This window comes from Embiotoca jacksoni, unplaced genomic scaffold (assembly GCF_022577435.1).
Source record: "Embiotoca jacksoni isolate LCO1_2020_lvr unplaced genomic scaffold, fEmbJac1.0.p SCAF_16, whole genome shotgun sequence".
Lineage (NCBI taxonomy): Eukaryota > Metazoa > Chordata > Actinopteri > Embiotocidae > Embiotoca > Embiotoca jacksoni.
In genome coordinates this window covers 13927258-13945527 of record NW_027185296.1, presented here as the reverse complement: position 1 = coordinate 13945527, position 18270 = coordinate 13927258, and the positions used below count along the sequence as shown (strand labels likewise).

At 46.8% G+C, this 18270-nt stretch overlaps 1 protein-coding gene across 2 annotated transcripts; it reads right to left on the bottom strand.

Moving 5' to 3' along the window:
• Nucleotides 1–2075: 2075 nt before the first annotated feature.
• cherp (calcium homeostasis endoplasmic reticulum protein) lies at nt 2076–18262 on the bottom strand. Of its 2 annotated transcripts, XM_069151039.1 has the most exons (20): nt 18105–18262; nt 17379–17552; nt 14166–14204; nt 12690–12859; nt 12414–12551; nt 12182–12333; nt 11130–11241; nt 10698–10787; nt 8840–9035; nt 8462–8625; nt 6926–7180; nt 6587–6782; nt 6252–6496; nt 5545–5678; nt 4752–4838; nt 4405–4557; nt 3802–3915; nt 3619–3713; nt 3341–3526; nt 2076–2922 (listed from the first exon to the last, which is right to left on the bottom strand). In XM_069151039.1, exons 1-20 carry the CDS (start codon nt 18127–18129, stop codon nt 2885–2887), a joined length of 2763 nt encoding a protein of 920 aa, XP_069007140.1. In that variant the 5' UTR covers nt 18130–18262; the 3' UTR covers nt 2076–2884. The 2 variants fall into 2 exon arrangements, with proteins under 2 accessions (XP_069007140.1, XP_069007141.1); XM_069151040.1 differs by lacking the exon at nt 14166–14204.
• Nucleotides 18263–18270: the final 8 nt, after the last annotated feature.

The following is an 18270-nucleotide window of genomic DNA, read 5'->3' as shown; positions in this document are numbered from 1 at the left end:
ATAATATGAAATAAACTAAACTAAACAACAGTGCAATGGATTAGAACAAAATAACATACAAAACAGCAGTGCAAGGGAGTTATTGTTTTGCCAAAGGTGATTTATTGTACAGTCTGATTGCAGTGGGCAGGAACCGTCTCCTGCATCGGGAACCATCTCCTGTATCAGGAATGATCTCCTGTATCTGTCCTTGTGACAGCAGCTGGAGGAATCTTTTGGAGAACGTCCTCCTCTGTCCCTGCAGCAGGTGGAGAGGGTGGTCAGGATTATCCAACATGGACAATAGTTTCCTCAGCGTCCTCCTCTCCACCACCTTTTCCAGACTGTCCAGTTTGTAGCCGATGATGGAGCCGGCCTTCTGAACCAGTTTGTTAAGTCTGTTGGTGTCTCCGGCTCCAATGCTGCTCCCCCACTGACTCCTCCTCCCGTCCATCCCTTATACACCGTCCACTGACTCCTCCTCCCGTCCATCCCTTATACACCGTCCACTGACTCCTCCTCCCGTCCATCCCTTATACACCGTCCACTGCAGAGTCATCAGAGAACTTCTGCAGATGTCTTGACTCTGAGTTGTTCTGGAAGTCAGTGGTGTAGAAGGTGAACAGGAAGGAGACAGAACAGTTCCCTGAGGAGCTCCAGTACCACCGACCACCGTATCAGACAGCACACTGCCCAGACGGACAAACTGTGGTCTGTCTGTCAGGTAGTCAGTGATCCAGGAGACGGTGGACGTGTCCACCCCCTCCACCCCCCCACCACCTGCAGCTTCTCACTCAGCAGCAGTGGTTGGATGGTGTTGAATGCACTGGAGAAATCAAAGAAAGTGATTCTCACAGAGTCTCCGGTTCCATCCAGGTGAGACTGAGCTCGTTGCAGCAGGTAGATGATGGCGTCGTCCACTCCCACATGAGGCTGGTACGCAAATTGCAGAGAGTCCAGTGAAGATTTCACCAGCGGCCTGAGGTGGGTCAAGACCAGCCTCTCCAGCACCTTCATCACATGAGATGTGAGGGCAACCGGTCGGTAGTCGTTGAGGCCAGATGGAGTCGTCTTCTTGGGGACAGGAACCAGACAGGACGTCTTCCACAGCACCGGGACTTCCTCCTGCTGTTTGATTTGAATGGTCTGACGGGCTGCAGGAAGTTCATCCATAAAACACCATGACTACATAACCTGCAGCTGATCAACTGTGACAGCTCACCTGTCTGGGAGGAAGAGGAGCAGCTCCACATTGATCCTGATCACTCAGCTCTCATCATTTATAATCAGAAGTATCCTTATTCAGGAAGTTCCTGCTGTGGAGACGCTCCTCTGGAACCTGCTGCTGTATGAAGCTGCAGGTTCATCATCTCAGAGGAACGACTCCTGCAAACAGCAGCAACTCACTGAACTTCAGCTGCTGTGGATGTTGTGTAAAAACCCAGATCACATCACTGGTGAGTCTCACTGATGGAACGTGTTACAGTAAAGTTGTTATTTTTATGGACATGAACTCTGACAGCAACGTGAATGACGCACAACTCACCACACATGAAAGGTGTTCAGTGATTTCCAAATTGTGTGTGAATGTTAAACTTCCTTCCTCCAGACTCATATAATACATGCAGTGAAGACTTTGAAGCAATTTGTCCAATAAAGCTCATTCTGATAGAACACAAACTCATTGCCATGACAACAGGCGATGTTGTGTCCAGAGGCTACAGGCTGTAGAAGGTGGACGTGTCACAGAAGATCTAAACAATCAGCCGTGTCGAGGCGGACACCAAGACACAGTGAAGCTGACCTTTGACCTTTTGGACATAAAACATCATCACTGCACGATTTCTTCTCGTCAGACATTTGTCAGAGACACGAGATATTTTATCAACATAGGAGGAAACGACAGGAGAAAGTTGGAAGGTTTGAACAGTGAGGAAGAATTGTGATGTATTTTTATTTTCATAATTTCAAACTTTTCATTCTTTTGTTTGTTTTCTTTCATGTCTGCAAACATGAAAGAAGAAAAAAACGACTCTGATGGATGAACTGGAGGCGCTGTGGAGACAAACAGGAGTCATGAACAGAAGAGGCCCATGAGTGAGTCGGAGGTGTTTATTTGTTGACGGTGTCTCTGTCTGATTTCCAATGTTTGACTTTTGCTTTGTGGGTTTTTTTGTTTTGATTCTACAACTAAAAGACAGACTGACGTTTCTCAACAGAAAATATTACATGAAAAATTCAGACAATAGGAAGTTAAAACCAACCAGGTTCAAAAGAGAAGCTTTTGTTCTACTTTAAGGCTCAGGCAGACGAATCATGTGTTCCTCTTCCTCCCAGTGAGGTGAGGCCTCCACCTACCACGCTGGGTGGTTGAGTTTTATAAAGGAGTCACTTTCTAAATCCTCTTCAAAGAAAACAGTTTCTGGAGATGCAAATAAGATGTGTTTTTTCACGTGGGTGAACTAATCCTTTAACGGAGCAACTGAACAAAGAAGAATGAAATAACTGATTGAACCCGAGTCAAACTAATCTAACACACTTCCTCATTCGGCACAATTTAAACGTTGAAAAGCACTGCTGGGATTTCAGAGCTCTCCCTGTTTTCTGCCGCTCATCTTCCATCATTTGTCTCATTTCTGCTGTAGCTCTCCAACATGTTGAGGTACGTCTGACTGAGACTCGACTGAATTCAGAGTCCTGTTGGACTTGTGTGTTTACGAGGGTTCGTGCTGGCGGTTCCGTCGGGTCGCTGCACGCTGACCGGCGTCACCGCTTCTCATCGTGATCCTGGTTTCTGGGAGGAGAGGAGAGGATTCGGGAAAGTGAGCAGAGTCCGGGATGGAGAGCAGTGAAAGTCAGATCCTTGGTGGAGGTGGTTGGGGGGGCGATGAGGGGTGTGATGACATCACTCAGTAGGAGGAGTTTCCTGCGGCTCCCGGTTGACTGAATCAAGAAAAGAAAGAAGAATCAGAGTTAATTTTTTTTCAGAGTTTTTATGATCTAATCGTGTTTCATTAAAATTAAATCCGTGAAATCTTGTTCAACCCAGAGATCTGGTTGGTCAACTGAACATTTGTAACGTGCTCAAATCATCATGACATCACTTTGTTCCTCAGATATCTTTGTTCATCAGATATCTTTGTTCCTCAGATATCTTTGTTCCTCAGATATCTTTGTTCCAACCAGACTGAGCTAGCTGATCAGTTTAGTGTTTCTATGTTCTGTATTTATTCAGTTGGAGACTGATTTATTTCGATGGTAACTTGTATAATCGTAATGCTCGTTGACCTCAGCGTCCTGACTGCATCACTGTCGTGCCAATAATGACGTGAAAGCGCCCCCTCCATTGTATTATTATTACCTTCCTCTCTCGCCTTCATGCGGGCAACAAAGTTGTAGCTCTTGTTCCTGCGATAGTTCTCGTAGGGGTCGTCCAGTGAGACCCCCACCCCTTTGTACTGGTCCCACTTATCCCGGATGTCTCCTCCTTTGATGGGGTCCTGGATGCCCTGTTCTTTGGCCCCCAAACCTCCTGAACCGCTCCAACCTGCAGCGGACAGGACAGAAAAGAACAGTCTGAGGATACATGAAGTCGTTTCAGGACATTAAAAACTATTATGAAATAAAAAAAGAGCATACCCATCTTCATGAGCAGCTGATGGCCCTTGTTCTCCTCCCCGAGCCGGTTATCTGCAGGCAGTTTGGAGGGCGTGGCGCCCACCGCTGCTGCAGAGCTGCAGAGAGCAGGAGAGGGTGAATCTCTACCATACAAACCATAAAGAACAACTTGGGGGGAAAAGAAGCTCACCACAGGGAACTTACGGAGGGGAGGAGCTCCGGGATTTGGCGCCACGGCGTCGCTTGGTGGGCGAACGCGAGTGGGATCTGGATCTGGAGCCGGAGCGACTCCGAGAGGACCTGGATCGACTCCTGGACCTGAAGAGGGTGAGAACACAGCACGTTAGGACGGAAGGATCTGAGCCTACAGAGGCTCCTGAAACACAGCAGGAGGGTTTGTGGAAGAACGGCGTCTGAAACCACTGAATCTGAAAGCATGGGAGCAGCTTCAGTCATCCATCGGTGTCAGCTGGGAGGTGTGTGTGTGTGTGTGTGTGTGCGTGTGTGTGTGTGTGTGTGTGTGTGTGTGTGCGTGCGTGTGTGTGTGTGCGTGTGTGTGCGTGTGCGTGTGTGTGTGCGTGTGAGATGTGTGTGTGTGTGTGTGTGTGCGCGTGTGTGTGCGCGCGTGTGTGTGCGCGCGTGTGTGTGTGCGTGTGAGATGTGTGTGTGTGTGTGTGTGTGTGTGTGTGTGTGTGTGTGTGTGTGTGTGTGTGTGTGTGTGTGTGTGTGTGTGCGCGTGTGTGTGTGCGCGTGTGTGTGCGTGTGAGATGTGTGTGTGCGTGTGTGCGCGTGTGCGTGTGTGTAGACCTGGAGCGTGAGTAGGAGCGGGAGCGGCTGCGGGAGCGGGAGCGAGATGAGCGGGACCGTGATCTGGAGGACTTGGAGGAGCGAGAGCTGGAGCGGGACGACGACCTCCCTCGGCTGCGGGAGTGACTCCTGGAGCGGCTGCCTCCACGAGCGCTGCGAGAACGGATCACAGAGGGAGTCAGGAGGTCAAAAGGCACATCAATAAACATGGCTCAGGGGACTCCATCCTTCAACACAACATACCGTTGTACACCAGAACTTGAGACAGGCAACCACACAGTCCAAAGACAGCATGGGTTCTGACTAGGAGTGAAACCAGAGGAGATCCTGATGAAGAGGAGGCTCACCTGTTGCGTTTCTCCTGTCCCTTTTTCCTCCTGGCTCTCATCTTGGCCCTGAAGAACTCGTACAGGCCGTTCTGCTCCCAGCCTTCACTGGAGGAGGAACCGAGCACACATTTTAATCCACCAGTGACCACATGGTTAAAACTGACAGGTGTAGGTGAGAACACCTCATTTTTGGGTCATGTGTCCTCTGAATTGTTCATTTTAAGGGATTTAGAGGGATTTGTATTTGAAGGTTTTGAAACTGGTCTGATATGTGTTACATGTGCTGTCAACAGCCAACTCTTCATATGACCATTCATGAAAATCAAACAGGATTCTGTCCAAAAAAGACCTTTTCATCTCTTTCAGTGTGTCTCCTTCAGTCAGCTGACAAGAGTTAAAAGGAATTCATAAATCCACTTTTTTGTGGATGAACAGGGACATAGTGTCTGATAGCTGCTCACGTTACAGTATCTGCTCAGTACTTGGAGCTTCCTGATCAATAATAAGCAAACAGTATCGTCTGGCTGCTTCCTGTTTGTTCTTTTATTGAATGGCTCCTGCAGAGGGAGAAACTTTCCAAACAACATGAAGGATTTGAGGTTTGGACAGAAGCAGCGTGCAATGCATCCTGGTACATGTAGGCAGGAATACTCTGTTTTCTCTCTCAGTACAGAAACACTGCACATTTATAATCAACACTTAAGACAAGCTGCAAAAATGTCCCTTTGAGTGGCCTGCTGGTAAACATGATGTCATCCCAGTTTAAATCTCAGTTCAGTTTGTCTTGCATACACAGCTGAGGTGTGTGTACCTGTTCCTGGGCCGATCGTGGGATGGAGGGCTGTAGAAAGCCTCCACAGCAGCCAGCAGACGGTCACTAGGCGGCATGGGAGGGGGCAGCCGGATGTCCTTGGGGTCCAGAGGTTTATAGTCACAGTCCTCGAGCTGTGCAGTGGACAGATGAAGGAGGGTCAGTGGACATGCAGGTTTCACTGTTCTGGGTCACTGTGTGTCTAACCGGGACACCATGACGACCAACGTGTTCTTCTTCTGCTCATGTTTTTGTTGTGGCAGGTGAGACAGCTTTTATGAGCACGACCTCTTCTGAAGGAACGCTTTACAACCAGGCGCCGGTTTTTATATTTGAAGGACTATTATAATGATAGCCAATGAAGTGAGCTGGGTCAGGGACCAGCAGCTTCTTTTAACAGAAGGGTTAATTCAAACTCTATTTAATTGATAGATTTGTTCATGTATTGAATTTGATATAAAGAGTCGTGGAAATATAGTGGCATCGGTACATTCACCACATCTCTGGTACGGTGACCATCGTGTCCAAAAACTGCAGCTGTATTTGGCACTTACCATAAAGAACTGGCGGTGTTATTTAGTCTGTTTTTGAGCTGTTTTAAGAAGTGAATCCATGACTAAGTGAAGTATTCTGATATTTTTTAGCCCATAATGACTGACAACATTATTTTCATGTCCTTGTCCCACAGTCAGAAACAGATGACTTACTTTGACCAACGGAGCCATGAGACCAGCCGGCAGGTCAAAGTAGGGGACGTTGGGCACCAGGCTGGGGTCGTCTTGGACCGGATGCTGCCGGTGACGCATCTGAGGTGAATGGCCGTTGAAGCCATGTGGGGGTGGGCCAAAGTCAGGGTGCTGGCCTCCTCCACCCCAGGGAGGATGTTCAGTTCCCATCCCTGGAGGAGGCAGCCTTTGGTTGGGATGGTGGTGGGGAGGAGGACCTGGAATGTCTGTGAACACACGAGGATATCGGTAAATCACACAAGAAAACGAAATGAAACACAACTCTAGGATCTTTCACTTTGAGCCTCTGCACTGACCTCCAGGAAATTCTCCCTGAGCGTAGTCAAAGCGATGTGGAGCGTACGGCGGTCGGTCATAGTGGTGTCTGGGAGGAAAGTCTTCTTGCATAAAGCGTGGGGGGAAGCGGCCAAAATTGTGTGGTGGTGGAGGGGGCTGGTTGAAAGGAGGGGGCTGCTGGTGGGGGGGGAAGGGCCCTCTGAAATGGGGAGGTCTCTACAGAAAGTAAAAGTTAGAAAAAGCAGGAAAATTACATCCTTGCTGCGACAGACAAGAAACTCCAGACAACAATCAACTGTCATCACAAATGCAGAGAACTCATAAAAGAAATCAAATCAAAGTAATCATCTGCCACATGCCTGCATGCGTGGAGGAAATGGGGGCTCCCTCTGACCCCAGGGAGGCTGGTCTGGCTGGTTCCCCCATGGCGGTTGTTGTTCATAGGAGTTCCAAGATGGAGGGCCTGGGTCAGACCCACCTGGACCGCTCCAGGGACCTCCTTCACGAGGAGGACCTCCGCTCCAGTTCCCCGGGTCCCTCTGCTCGTTCCAAATCCCCTCGTGGCTGTTCCAAGGAGGGCAGGGAGGGGGAGGCTGGTTGGGGTCAAATGGAGGCTGGGGGGGACAGAAGTCAGAGAGGGTCAGCGAGAGGTCACGACAGAACGACGCCCAGCACAGCCATGTGCATGAAGGACAGACAAGCTGTCACCTCTGTGAGTGACAGCATCAGTCTGTGAACTTTCTGATCCACCCTCATACAATGCAAAAACCCAGAGAGGGGGAGAGGCCTATCAGTAGATAGCGGGATGGTGTTGGAGGCGGGGCCAGACTCAGGCCACCCCCCCTAAACATCAATGATGTGAATCCTCAATAAATAAATAAAAAAAAAAGGCCATGAAGAGACTTACACTTCGTCAGCTGAATCCCTTTTCTTCTCTTTTGCTGCACTGCGTAGCTCAGGATATCAAATCTCTGTGATATAAACTTACACAGAGGGATGATGGTTTCCCAGGGCAACAGAACTCAGGGATGTGAATCGCTCCTGTTGGATGCCATGAGGCTCCTTTGAATGTGTGGGTCATTTAAACCAGATTAATGACACATGGTCTACTCATACTGCAGGCTATCAATTTGGTTGATTTCAAACGGTCTGTCTCTCTGATATATATACCGAGGCACTACCTCGGAGTACTTGGTATAATGTCAGATGCAGGTTAAATAGCTGGACATTTTTATCCACCGTCAGAAGTCTCCTTGTATCGGTTTTGACCCGCCGGGGTACCACAGGAGACTTCTCAGAGTACACCACCTCCCTCTGGTGTTATCTACTGCTCGTGTGGAGGTCCATCTGAAAATAATCCCTCATTCATTAGAAAAGAAGATTCAAGAAGACCTGTTTTTGGGGGCGTGTCTGTTTGATTGACAGGCCTGTGGTGCAGTCAGGTTATAGCTATCGGTGGGCGGGACGTAGTATCGTCAGGTTTCCAATCAGATCAATCAGATCCACCTCTGGCTCCCCCCCCAGCTCGTCCAAATATGGTCACTTCCTGCTCCAAACCGCTCCGACAGAATCTGAACTGGAGGTTTCATAACGTTCACAAACCAACGATGACATCACTGATGGATGATGACATCACTGATGGTTGATGGTTGGAAAGATCCCAAAAAACTTCTCAAGAGTCAAGTGTCGAGGTGCTGGATTGTACCTGCTGTTTACACTGATGAGATCATCTGCAACAACCTACAGCACGCACGCACGCACGCACTCACACACACACACACACACACACACACACACACACACACACACACACACACACACACACACACACACACACACACACACACACACACACACACACACACACACACACACACACACACACACACCCTTACCGGCTGGTTGGGGTTCCAGGGGCCCATGTGTTGGGGGTCATACCATCCAGGCTTGTTGGAGGGGAGGTCTGAAGGTGCGCTGGGGTTGCTGGGGTCCTGTGGTCTGGATGAAGCTCCATCAAACTCCCCTGGAGGGGGACCTGACATGGGAGGCTTCACGTCTCCTACACACAAAACATACACATTACAACATACGAGCATGTGGAGCAAGATACAAACCTACGAGGCCAAACTTTTCAAGATGGAAACTCTCCCAGAACTGCAGAGTTAAAATTACCCTGCGGTTGTACGTAACTATCACGTGGCTGAGTGTGACTGTGGTACCTGAACATTTAGAGTTTTGTTGCTTCTGGTTTTGTGGAGTGTGTCTCTGCTCACCTGCTTGTGTCATCATCGGTGGGGCCTTTTCAGGCTCCGGGGTAGACAGCTGTCCGACGGGGGCAGCGGCCGGCTGCTGCTGCTGCTTCAGACTGACAACAAACTCGTCATGCTGAGTCTTCAGAACCTGGATCTGCTGCTGGAAGGCCAGCTGGATGGGCTGCACCACCGCAGCGTACTCTGTTATCAGGGACGCCTGAGAGAGAAAACAAGGGTGTTTTAAACATGAGACTTCCACAGTGTGATTGCTATGAATAAAATTAAAACTACCAAGGCCATTATTTTTCTGAAATGGGGTTCTAACACCAGTAAAACACATGAAACGGCAAACCACAACAATTTTGTAGTGTCAGTGAACAAAAGCATTGACACAGAACAGGTGCTGCTGTCTCAACGTGGAGGAGAGATTCATAAAGGACCAATTATGGTATGGCAGCAGGTGAAAAGAGGGACTGAGACAGAAATAAGTTACTGTCCACCCAACAGACCACAGGAGCCACAAGGTGAGGGTGGATGGCTGGAGCCAGATGTTTCTCAACCAGGACCTGTGCTTTCGCATCATATCTAAAATTACATTTTGATGCACTTATCTTGTAAACACAAGAAAACCAGCAGACAGGCATGCAAACAGACTAGTGGCGGAGAAAAAAAACTAAGAATAAAACCGGTGTTTGCACCGCCTCTGGCTTTGTGCCAGCAAATTAGAGCCTTAAAGATACAATCTGTAAGATATTTAAAATCAACTAAAAATATCCACAGAAGGTGAAGAAATAGCAGTGTTGACCAGCCAGCTGTCCTATCTTGTAATACCACTTTGTACCACAAGGAGTGATAGCGAGTTGCTGTAGGGCCGCAACAACGTAAACTACAGGCTTGACTGATTGACTTATTTTTTTACCTATGCAGTTCTGGTTTCATATGATCCACCTTTACAATCATCAGTTATAAAAAACAAAACAACTATTCACTAACAGCAGGACAAGAACGTGTAAATTCTACCAAACTGCAGAAACTCCAAGAGCTGGTGTTACATTGAAATCTGTCCCCCATCAGATCTGCCTTGATATTCTTCCCCTCACTCCTCATGCCTGAACACAACCAACTGTTTTACTGTATATTTACTCGCCAAACATCATCATATAAAGAGCAATGCAGCACTGACATGCAGCTGAGGTGTTTTATATTCATTTATTATTTATGGTAAATATCAACTCATTCCCATAGTTCTTTGACTGCATTTCTTTCTTGTTTTGAAATTATTTTCTTTCGCTATTATCAATCTGTAAAACTTTGTTTTTTTCCACAGTTCCTGAAATTGTACAACACAGAGTAAAGTCAAATAATCATACATGTTACATACAAACCTCTAATTCCGTCATGTGTCCACAAAAACAGTCTATCAAATGAGAGGTGGATCTGACTGATCTGATTGGAAACCTGACGATACTACGTCCCGCCCACCGATAGCTGTAACCTGACTGCACCACAGGCCTGTCAATCAAACAGACACACCCCCAAAAACAGGTCTTCTTGAATCTTCTTTTCTAATGAATGAGGGATTCTTTTCAGATGGACCTCCAGAAAACTAATTTCAATGGCTGAGAAGTTGATGATAGAAGTTGAATGGGAGTCTATGGAGCCGGAGGCTTTTTGGAGCCGACCTCTCGTGGCCCTCGTTGGTATTGCAGCTTAAGACACTTCTACATTGGCCTTATTTTTTTTAGAGCCGGAAGCAACATCCACTTTTATACAGTCAGATAGGGGCTGGATTTGAATTTGCCTATACGCTACCGTAAGTGGTATTTAAAGGTGTGATTCAATTCTTACAAATGACACCTTTCAGCCTTGTTCCACTCACCTGATACTGGCCGAGGCCCAACGCTGGATTCTGGAGCTGCTGAATGGTCTCCTCGTCAAAGTACCCGTTCTTCTCCCAAAGCTGCAACAACTGAGAACCGGGGGGGGGCAAGAGAAACAGAACAAATCATCTCCAGAATTCCAATTTCATAAATGAAGAGAAGAACAAGGGACCTTTATTCATATTATTGTATGAATGACTACCAGACTGCAGCACTGTTTGCTGACATGCAGTATGTGGTATGGCACTGAGGATCCAGTCTGACTTTGATTATATTTATTACATTATGTACCACATCAGGCATCAGGAAGCCCTTCAAACTGACAGATTTATGTGAATATGTTTTTATAATTATCCTCTAATCTGTAAAGAGTTGACGACGCTGATATTTGCCTCGTGTCTTGGAGCTGTGAGAGGAGTGCTGGTGTTTACCCTGGTGATCTTCTGCTGCTTCTCTTCCTCCACAGCCAGAAAACTGGTGCAGTAGATGGGAACAACAACCTTCTGCAGCGCCGCCAACAAGTCCTTCTGCTGCTTCCGCTGGCTGGGAGAGAACATGTCAACACACAGCACTTTACAAAGAGGAATATCTGTTTTAAAAAGCCACATCACCTTCTTTATAGAAGAACTGATTCATAATCAGACCATGACTCAGCTAATGGTTAGTTTTAGTGTTGTACCAGTGCTATATTTCCACACCGGTCAACAGATCATTTGATGAGGTGGATGTTTTCAAACAGGCCAAAGATATTCACTTTACACCAGCGTAAAACAGAGAAAAGGAAGCTGGAGAAGCTGAAGCAGGAGGTGGCCATTTTTGGTTGATATGTTTTTGTTTTTTTAAATCGTTGAGTTTAATGTTTTCATGACAGACTGCTCGATATTAGACTACGTTCAAATCAGATCTTTAAGACTGTTATTTGCAAGTGAACAGATGAGATTCGGTGTGTCCCGACATCACCAACCCTATCTGCATGGGTTGCTATGATAATGATGTACGTGCAGCTACGCTGGTGACGCCGTTTTCCAACAAGGAAGATGCAGTAGACAGTTTATCTTGGCTGTTTTCCGTGGACTGTTGTTATCGTTGTCCTCTGCAGCGCGAGAATAATCACTTCCTGATATCTCTGTTAGCAGTAGCGTAGCTTCTGCTCACTCTGTCGCTCTGAAAATGACGTCGTCACCGTGTGACGTTGGTTGTGACACAAGAAACCCGATCTGAGCCGCATCTGCAGAAATCAGACTGGAATCACATTTCAAACCTCCACATGTGGTTTGGATCCAGATGTTTAACTCCAGCAGGTTCATTGTACCTTCTATACATTTCATACATTCTACAATTTGCAATCAAATAAAAAACTTCAAAGTCTATTAATCTACAGTAGATCAACATGTAATATGACTAGAGACAAACTAAGTGCTCTTCACACTTGTGCAGGCGTGTACTCTGAAATTGGTTTCTGAATGAATTCAGGTTCACGTACCAGTGATGGAGGACGTCATTGGTTAAATAGATGAGGTGTAGGCGGAGCTCAAAGTGCGCTCCATCAGCTGTGATGCGGTTGCGAAGGTGTGATGTCATCAGCTCGCAGTGCGGTGGAGTCTTGGCGTTGTTGAACATCCAGTTCTTACCGGCCTGAGAGGAGGACAGACGCACGAGTGAGATGTACAGATTTTTCTGGACGTTAAAGTGAATCTCCATGACGACGGGCTTACAGAGATGGCATCTTTGGTGCACGTGTCGATGATGGGCTGCAGCAGGTTGTCAAACTCGGTGATGTCCAGCTGAGTTTCCAGCAGCAGCTTCTGGGTCTGCTGCTCCATGGCCAAAGTGATGGCGGCGGTCACTTGTTCCTGCAGTGAGACAATATTACAGGTCATCCTTTTTTAAGCTGCTCCCTCACGTGTAAACACGATCTTTAAATAACATCAGACATCCCTGAGGCAGGACGTCCTCCGTCCTTCATGTATTCATGCCTTCCTGTTCTCTACCTGTCTGAGCGTGTGCAGGTGCTGCTCCTGCTGCTGCAGATTCCACTGGCTCTGTTGGATGAGCTCATCGATAGGGGGCGCCGCAGGCGGAGGAATGGAAGGCGGGGCGATCATGGGCATCAGTGGAGGAGGGATGTCGACCACGTCTTTGGCTCCCGGGTTGTACAGATCTGCAACAACAACAGGAGGAAAACAGCAAGAGGTTAAAGAGGTCTGTAGATTTGACACATTTTGGATTTTCTGCCTGAGGATGTGTGTTCACACTGTGACCAAAGACCACACAGGATTTTATACATCATGTTTACGCACATATTGTGTTGTTTGTTTCCTCATATCTGCTTCGATCTAAGTGAGCTCTAAAGGTCAAATAATATATGGCTTACATTCAGCGACCAGATCCAGGTTTCAGGAACCAAGCAGAAGAGTGAATTCAATTTAAGACATGCAGACAGCATCAACTCTAACCTTTGCTATTGCTCCTAACTAACTATCTAACTAATGCACAAACAGCTGCTGCTGAAAGGAAACACGCTGGCATCACTAAAAATCAGTCAAGAGCTGAAGCACCAAGGTTTGTGAACATAGAAGAGAAACATCAGAATAGTTTAATACAGGTGGGCTGCACGATTACACCCAAATATTTACAGTCAACAAAACTGTTTCATGTCAGACAAGAGTCCCTGGTCTAAAACTCAAGACCAAGCAGCAAGTACAAAAGGCTGTATGAAACACTGGAGGGCTTTTATTCTGAAACAGATCCAGGAAGTCGCAGCATTTGGCCAAACAATGTCATAACTTAGTGACAGACAATTAGAGGGCAGCCCAACTGTTGCTCTGCAGCCGAGAAATATCAACTGAGCTGATAAATGCTCAAAAATTAATGATCATAGCAACAATTGGAAAGCTGCCTCTGGTAAAGAGGTGGGCTTCAAAATAAGAAGTAAATCAATAATGAGTTGGGGATCATACATGTACAGTATGATGAGGTTTTGTGACATCACACTAAGCTTCTCATACTTGATGTGATGATATCAGTGTGATATTACAGCACTGAGTACTTGTAGTAACATCGTAGTTAGTGAAAAGTAAAAAGGATAATGGGGCCACAACAGTAACGCAGACATTAGTGAACTCAGTACTTGTATGTGTGAAATCGTGCAGCCTCTCACCCACAGAGACAAACACATGAGGCAGTGAGTCCTTCATCTGTTTGTCCCATCAAACCTGGCAGCTTCAACGTGGAACATTAAGCATATTTTAGTCAGCGCTGTCATGAAGATATAATCAAGCTTGGAAACACCAACACAACACAGACTCAGAAAGAAAACCACACAAACATGAAGAATGCAACTGAAAACAAACCAAAAGGCTTTCGAGCACAGACGTGATGATGTCCAGCAAAATGTGCAAAATCAAAAGAGGACGTTCCGACTGGAAGTCTGAGTTCATCTGACAGATCTGGGTCCAAGTAAATACCTTCAGATTTATACTCCTCCCCATCGTGGGTAGAGGGATCTGAGTGGAGAAAAGCAAACTTTAGTTTTCACTGACTAAAGAGCTGAAACTCCACAACCTGTAATAAACAGAAAAACATGCTGCTGTTGTGCTGAACAGACAAGAAACAGACACGTCTGTTAAAAACAGGCTGACATGTTCATCTGTTTGATATTAAAATAAATTAAATCCATCTCTAAATATTGGTTTCAGAGGGAACTAATTTATCTAACAATAACGGTAATTAGCTCACAGCCTCATAAACTACATTTTAATTTGTGTCAGTGAGCACTAATGCTACCAAACACACACGCTGATAATAACTAGATAACTAACGTGACAGCGACAGACATGAAAAATATTACATTTGATTACATGGGAACGAAATTCCCTGGTGTTCCCTGATGTTCCCTAATGTTCCCTGGTGTTCCCTAGTGTTCCCTGATGTTCCCTGGTGTTCCCTGGTGTTCCCTAGTGTTCCCTGATGTTCCCTGATGTTCCCTGGTGTTCCCTGATGTTCCCCGGTGTCCCCCCGTGTTCCCTGGTGTTCCCTAGTGTTCCCTGATGTTCCCTGGTGTTCCCTGATGTTCCCTGGTGTTCCCTGGTGTTCCCTGATGTTCCCTAGAGTTCCCTGACATTCCCTGATGTTCCCTGATGTTCCCTGATGTTCCCTGGTGTTCCCTGATGTTCCCTAGTGTTCCCTGATGTTCCCCGGTGTCCCCCCGTGTTCCCTGGTGTTCCCTAGTGTTCCCTGGTGTTCCCTGATGTTCCCTAGAGTTCCCTGACATTCCCTGATGTTCCCTGATGTTCCCTAGTGTTCCCTGATGTTCCCCGGTGTTCCCTAGTGTTCCCTGATGTTCCCTGGTGTCCCCTAGTGTTCCCTGATGTTCCCTGGTGTTCCCTAGTGTCCCCTAGTGTTCCCTGGTGTTCCCTAGAGTTCCCTGACGTTCCCTGATGTTCCCTGATGTTCCCTGGTGTTCACTGGTGTTCCCTGATGTTCCCTGGTGTTCCCCTGTGTTCCCTAATGTTCCCTGATGTTCCCTGATGTTCCCTGATGTTCCCTGATGTTCACTGGTGTTCCCTGATGTTCACTGGTGTTCCCTGATGTTCCCTGATGTTCCCTGATGTTCACTCTGGTGTTCACTGGTGTTCCCTGGTGTGTTCCCTGATGTTCACTGGTGTTCTCTGGTGTTCCCTGGTGTTCCCTGATGTTCACTGGTGTTCCCTGGTGTTCCCTGATGTTCCCTGATGTTCCCTGATGTTCACTGGTGTGGACTTGGATAAAAATGGTACTTTGATTTCTGTAGTAAACCCTGTGATTAACAACAAATTCTGCTTCCCAGAGTTTAAACCTTTCTATTGTTGCAGTGAATCCGTGCCTGAGGTGGTGGACTGTGTGCGTGCTACATGATTCACCTCAGTTTAACCAGTGAATGACTGACTCATCAGATTTGAGGGAGTCGTTAACGATATTTTGTTTGTTTTCACACAGTTCAAAGGATTGATCAGGAAAATATAGTGCACGTCATTCACGTGTTCAGAGTAAATGTGTTGTAAGACAGATACAGGAAGTCTGAGCTGACTATAACCACCTGTTCATCAACTCCCAGGTGTTACTCACACGGCCGGGCTCATTAATGCCGCGGTGCAGAACCATACAGATGTTGCGGAGACATCTGTACCGAGTTTCTGCATCAACAACATTATATTTATCGCAGGATAATACATTCAGCTCTGGCCTGCTGGCATCTACACTGAATGGTGTGTACACACACACACACACACACACACACACACACACACACACACACACACACACACACACACACAACGCACACACACAGCTTTTGCGGTACAGATGATACAAATGACCAAATCAAGCACATATCAGATATTTGGTCTTATCTCTGTGTTTCTGATCATCACTTCTGCCAGTTATGATTAAACTGCGCAGAAAAAAGTCACAGCTGGATTTACCAACAAAGTCCAAATTCATTATTCCTGGTAGAAATAATATCCCAAACAAAGAGGGCCAGACATGTTGGGCCCACGCTAACAGCAACAGATGAGTTCATGTCACCAGGTTTCAGAGATGAAGCTGAGGACCGGGCTTTTTGTTTTGCGCTGGGTGTTGTCCTGTATGTTCCCTGAATTTGATGATACAAGCCTAAATAAAACTTCCTCTGACAATAACCTACTTTGATGACCACAGGACGGGTTTCATACAGCCTGCAGAGTCGTTTTAATTCATACCACACAAGAACGAGGGGAGGGTCGTGCGGGTCGAAGACGACCTGACAGGTGTGTCTGTTTCCATCTAATCTCTGAATGAACGTCCCTTCAGAAGCATCGTTTTGAAGCATCTCTCCACAGATGTAAGTGTTGGCAGAGGCAGTACAACACGGTCCACTCGGATTCAGTTACAGTAGGTCGTGTGAAACGTGTTGTTTTCAGGTCTGAATTGTTTGCAGTGTTCATACACCTGTTATTCTGTTCATGTGCTTACAAAAGTCTGATGCCAATAAAACTCCCATTATGCTGGTTTGGACAATGAACCCATGGGAATGTGCTAACATGAATACGAACTAGCAGCAGGAAGAGGACAAGTAAAACTAATGTCATCAACAACGAGTGTTGGCATTATTGAACGGATCACTTCCATCTCTTCTGCTTAGACATGCAGTGAGAAAGGTGCACTGATACCACTGGTGGGTACTTGATTAGTTAATACTATGGACAGTTTAATCTGCGCTCTAAACACATCACAGCTCCTTTCTCAGCCCTCTTCTTGCTTCAAACAGAAAGTGAATTCAGTTCAGTTCAGCACCGTCTGGCGCCACGTGGCCGATTTGGAGGCAGCGTCTGATTATCCTGCTTCTCTGATGAAGAACACAGCTGATGTGAAGCAGACAGTGAGAGCTAACCGCTGCCGAAAGTCAGGACGATGACGTAGGTCAGAGTGAACGAAAGGAAAACTCCACCGTACACCAGAATACACAGGATCAACAGGATGTTGGAGGGTCGAACCAACGGTTCGTTACTGGGCTGCTCCAGCTGAACGGTCGGATTATGAACATTTCTATAATAAATAGGAAAGATCCTCATCTTGGATTCAGATGAAATGAATTCCAGCATCATAATTAGATCTGTGTGCATATTCTGCCGTGACGGTGGACCGTCCCTTTGACTACATACGCTGCTGTTGCTCCATGGCCAGCTTGCACTTGTAGTAGCTGAAATACTCTCCGCCGAAGAGGAAGGAGAACTTGGGGTTGTCCTTCTGTTTCTCCATGGTCATCTTTTCAAACTCGGGTCCGTTTCGAGCGACAAACTGGGCCAGCTTGTCGATCACGTTCCGCAGCTCCTGATCTGCAGCAGGGGAACAACACGAGGACAGAAATCACCAAGGACAGAAAGACACGACAGGGAGCTGTTGTTGTTGTTGTTGTTGTTGTTGTTGTTTTGGTTAAAAGAACTTGATGATAACTTGATTTCCACCAGTCTCTCTAAGAGCTTGTGTAACTCTTTTGTACCAATCTGAATGAAGCATCCCGTGTCACTGTATACAACACAAGATATATATTAAAAATGTATATGTAGTGCATGAAAATGTGAAATAACACGGCATTAATACACGTACATAGATCTGTAACAGCGAACAGAGTTTTTGCGGCAGAATCGGGACGGTTAAAGGAGGATTGCTGTGTTTTTCACACATTGTTGTCTCAGTATCTCCTTCAAAGCCAGCAGCTGAAAGCTCGCTAAAAGTCTTAAAACACCTCCTTCCACAGTGAACCGGTGCAAACACAAACAAAAAGGTGAACTATTCGGTGGTTACTGTCGTTAGCCTGCTCGGGAGGTAGCTGGTAGCTGCTCGCGGCCGTTCAACGGGACCCTCCGCCGCGGCGGCGGGCTGCTCACCTTCGGGGGCAGTGGGGATGTCCATGGCAGATTCCTGTTTCAGCGACCCGCTGAGCCTCGGTGTGTAGTCCAGATATCGGTCCGCTCCTTCAGTATATCTCTTATTGAGGTCACGAAATTGACAAAACACACTTGCGTTGCCGCTGCATTACACCGGAAGTGTTAC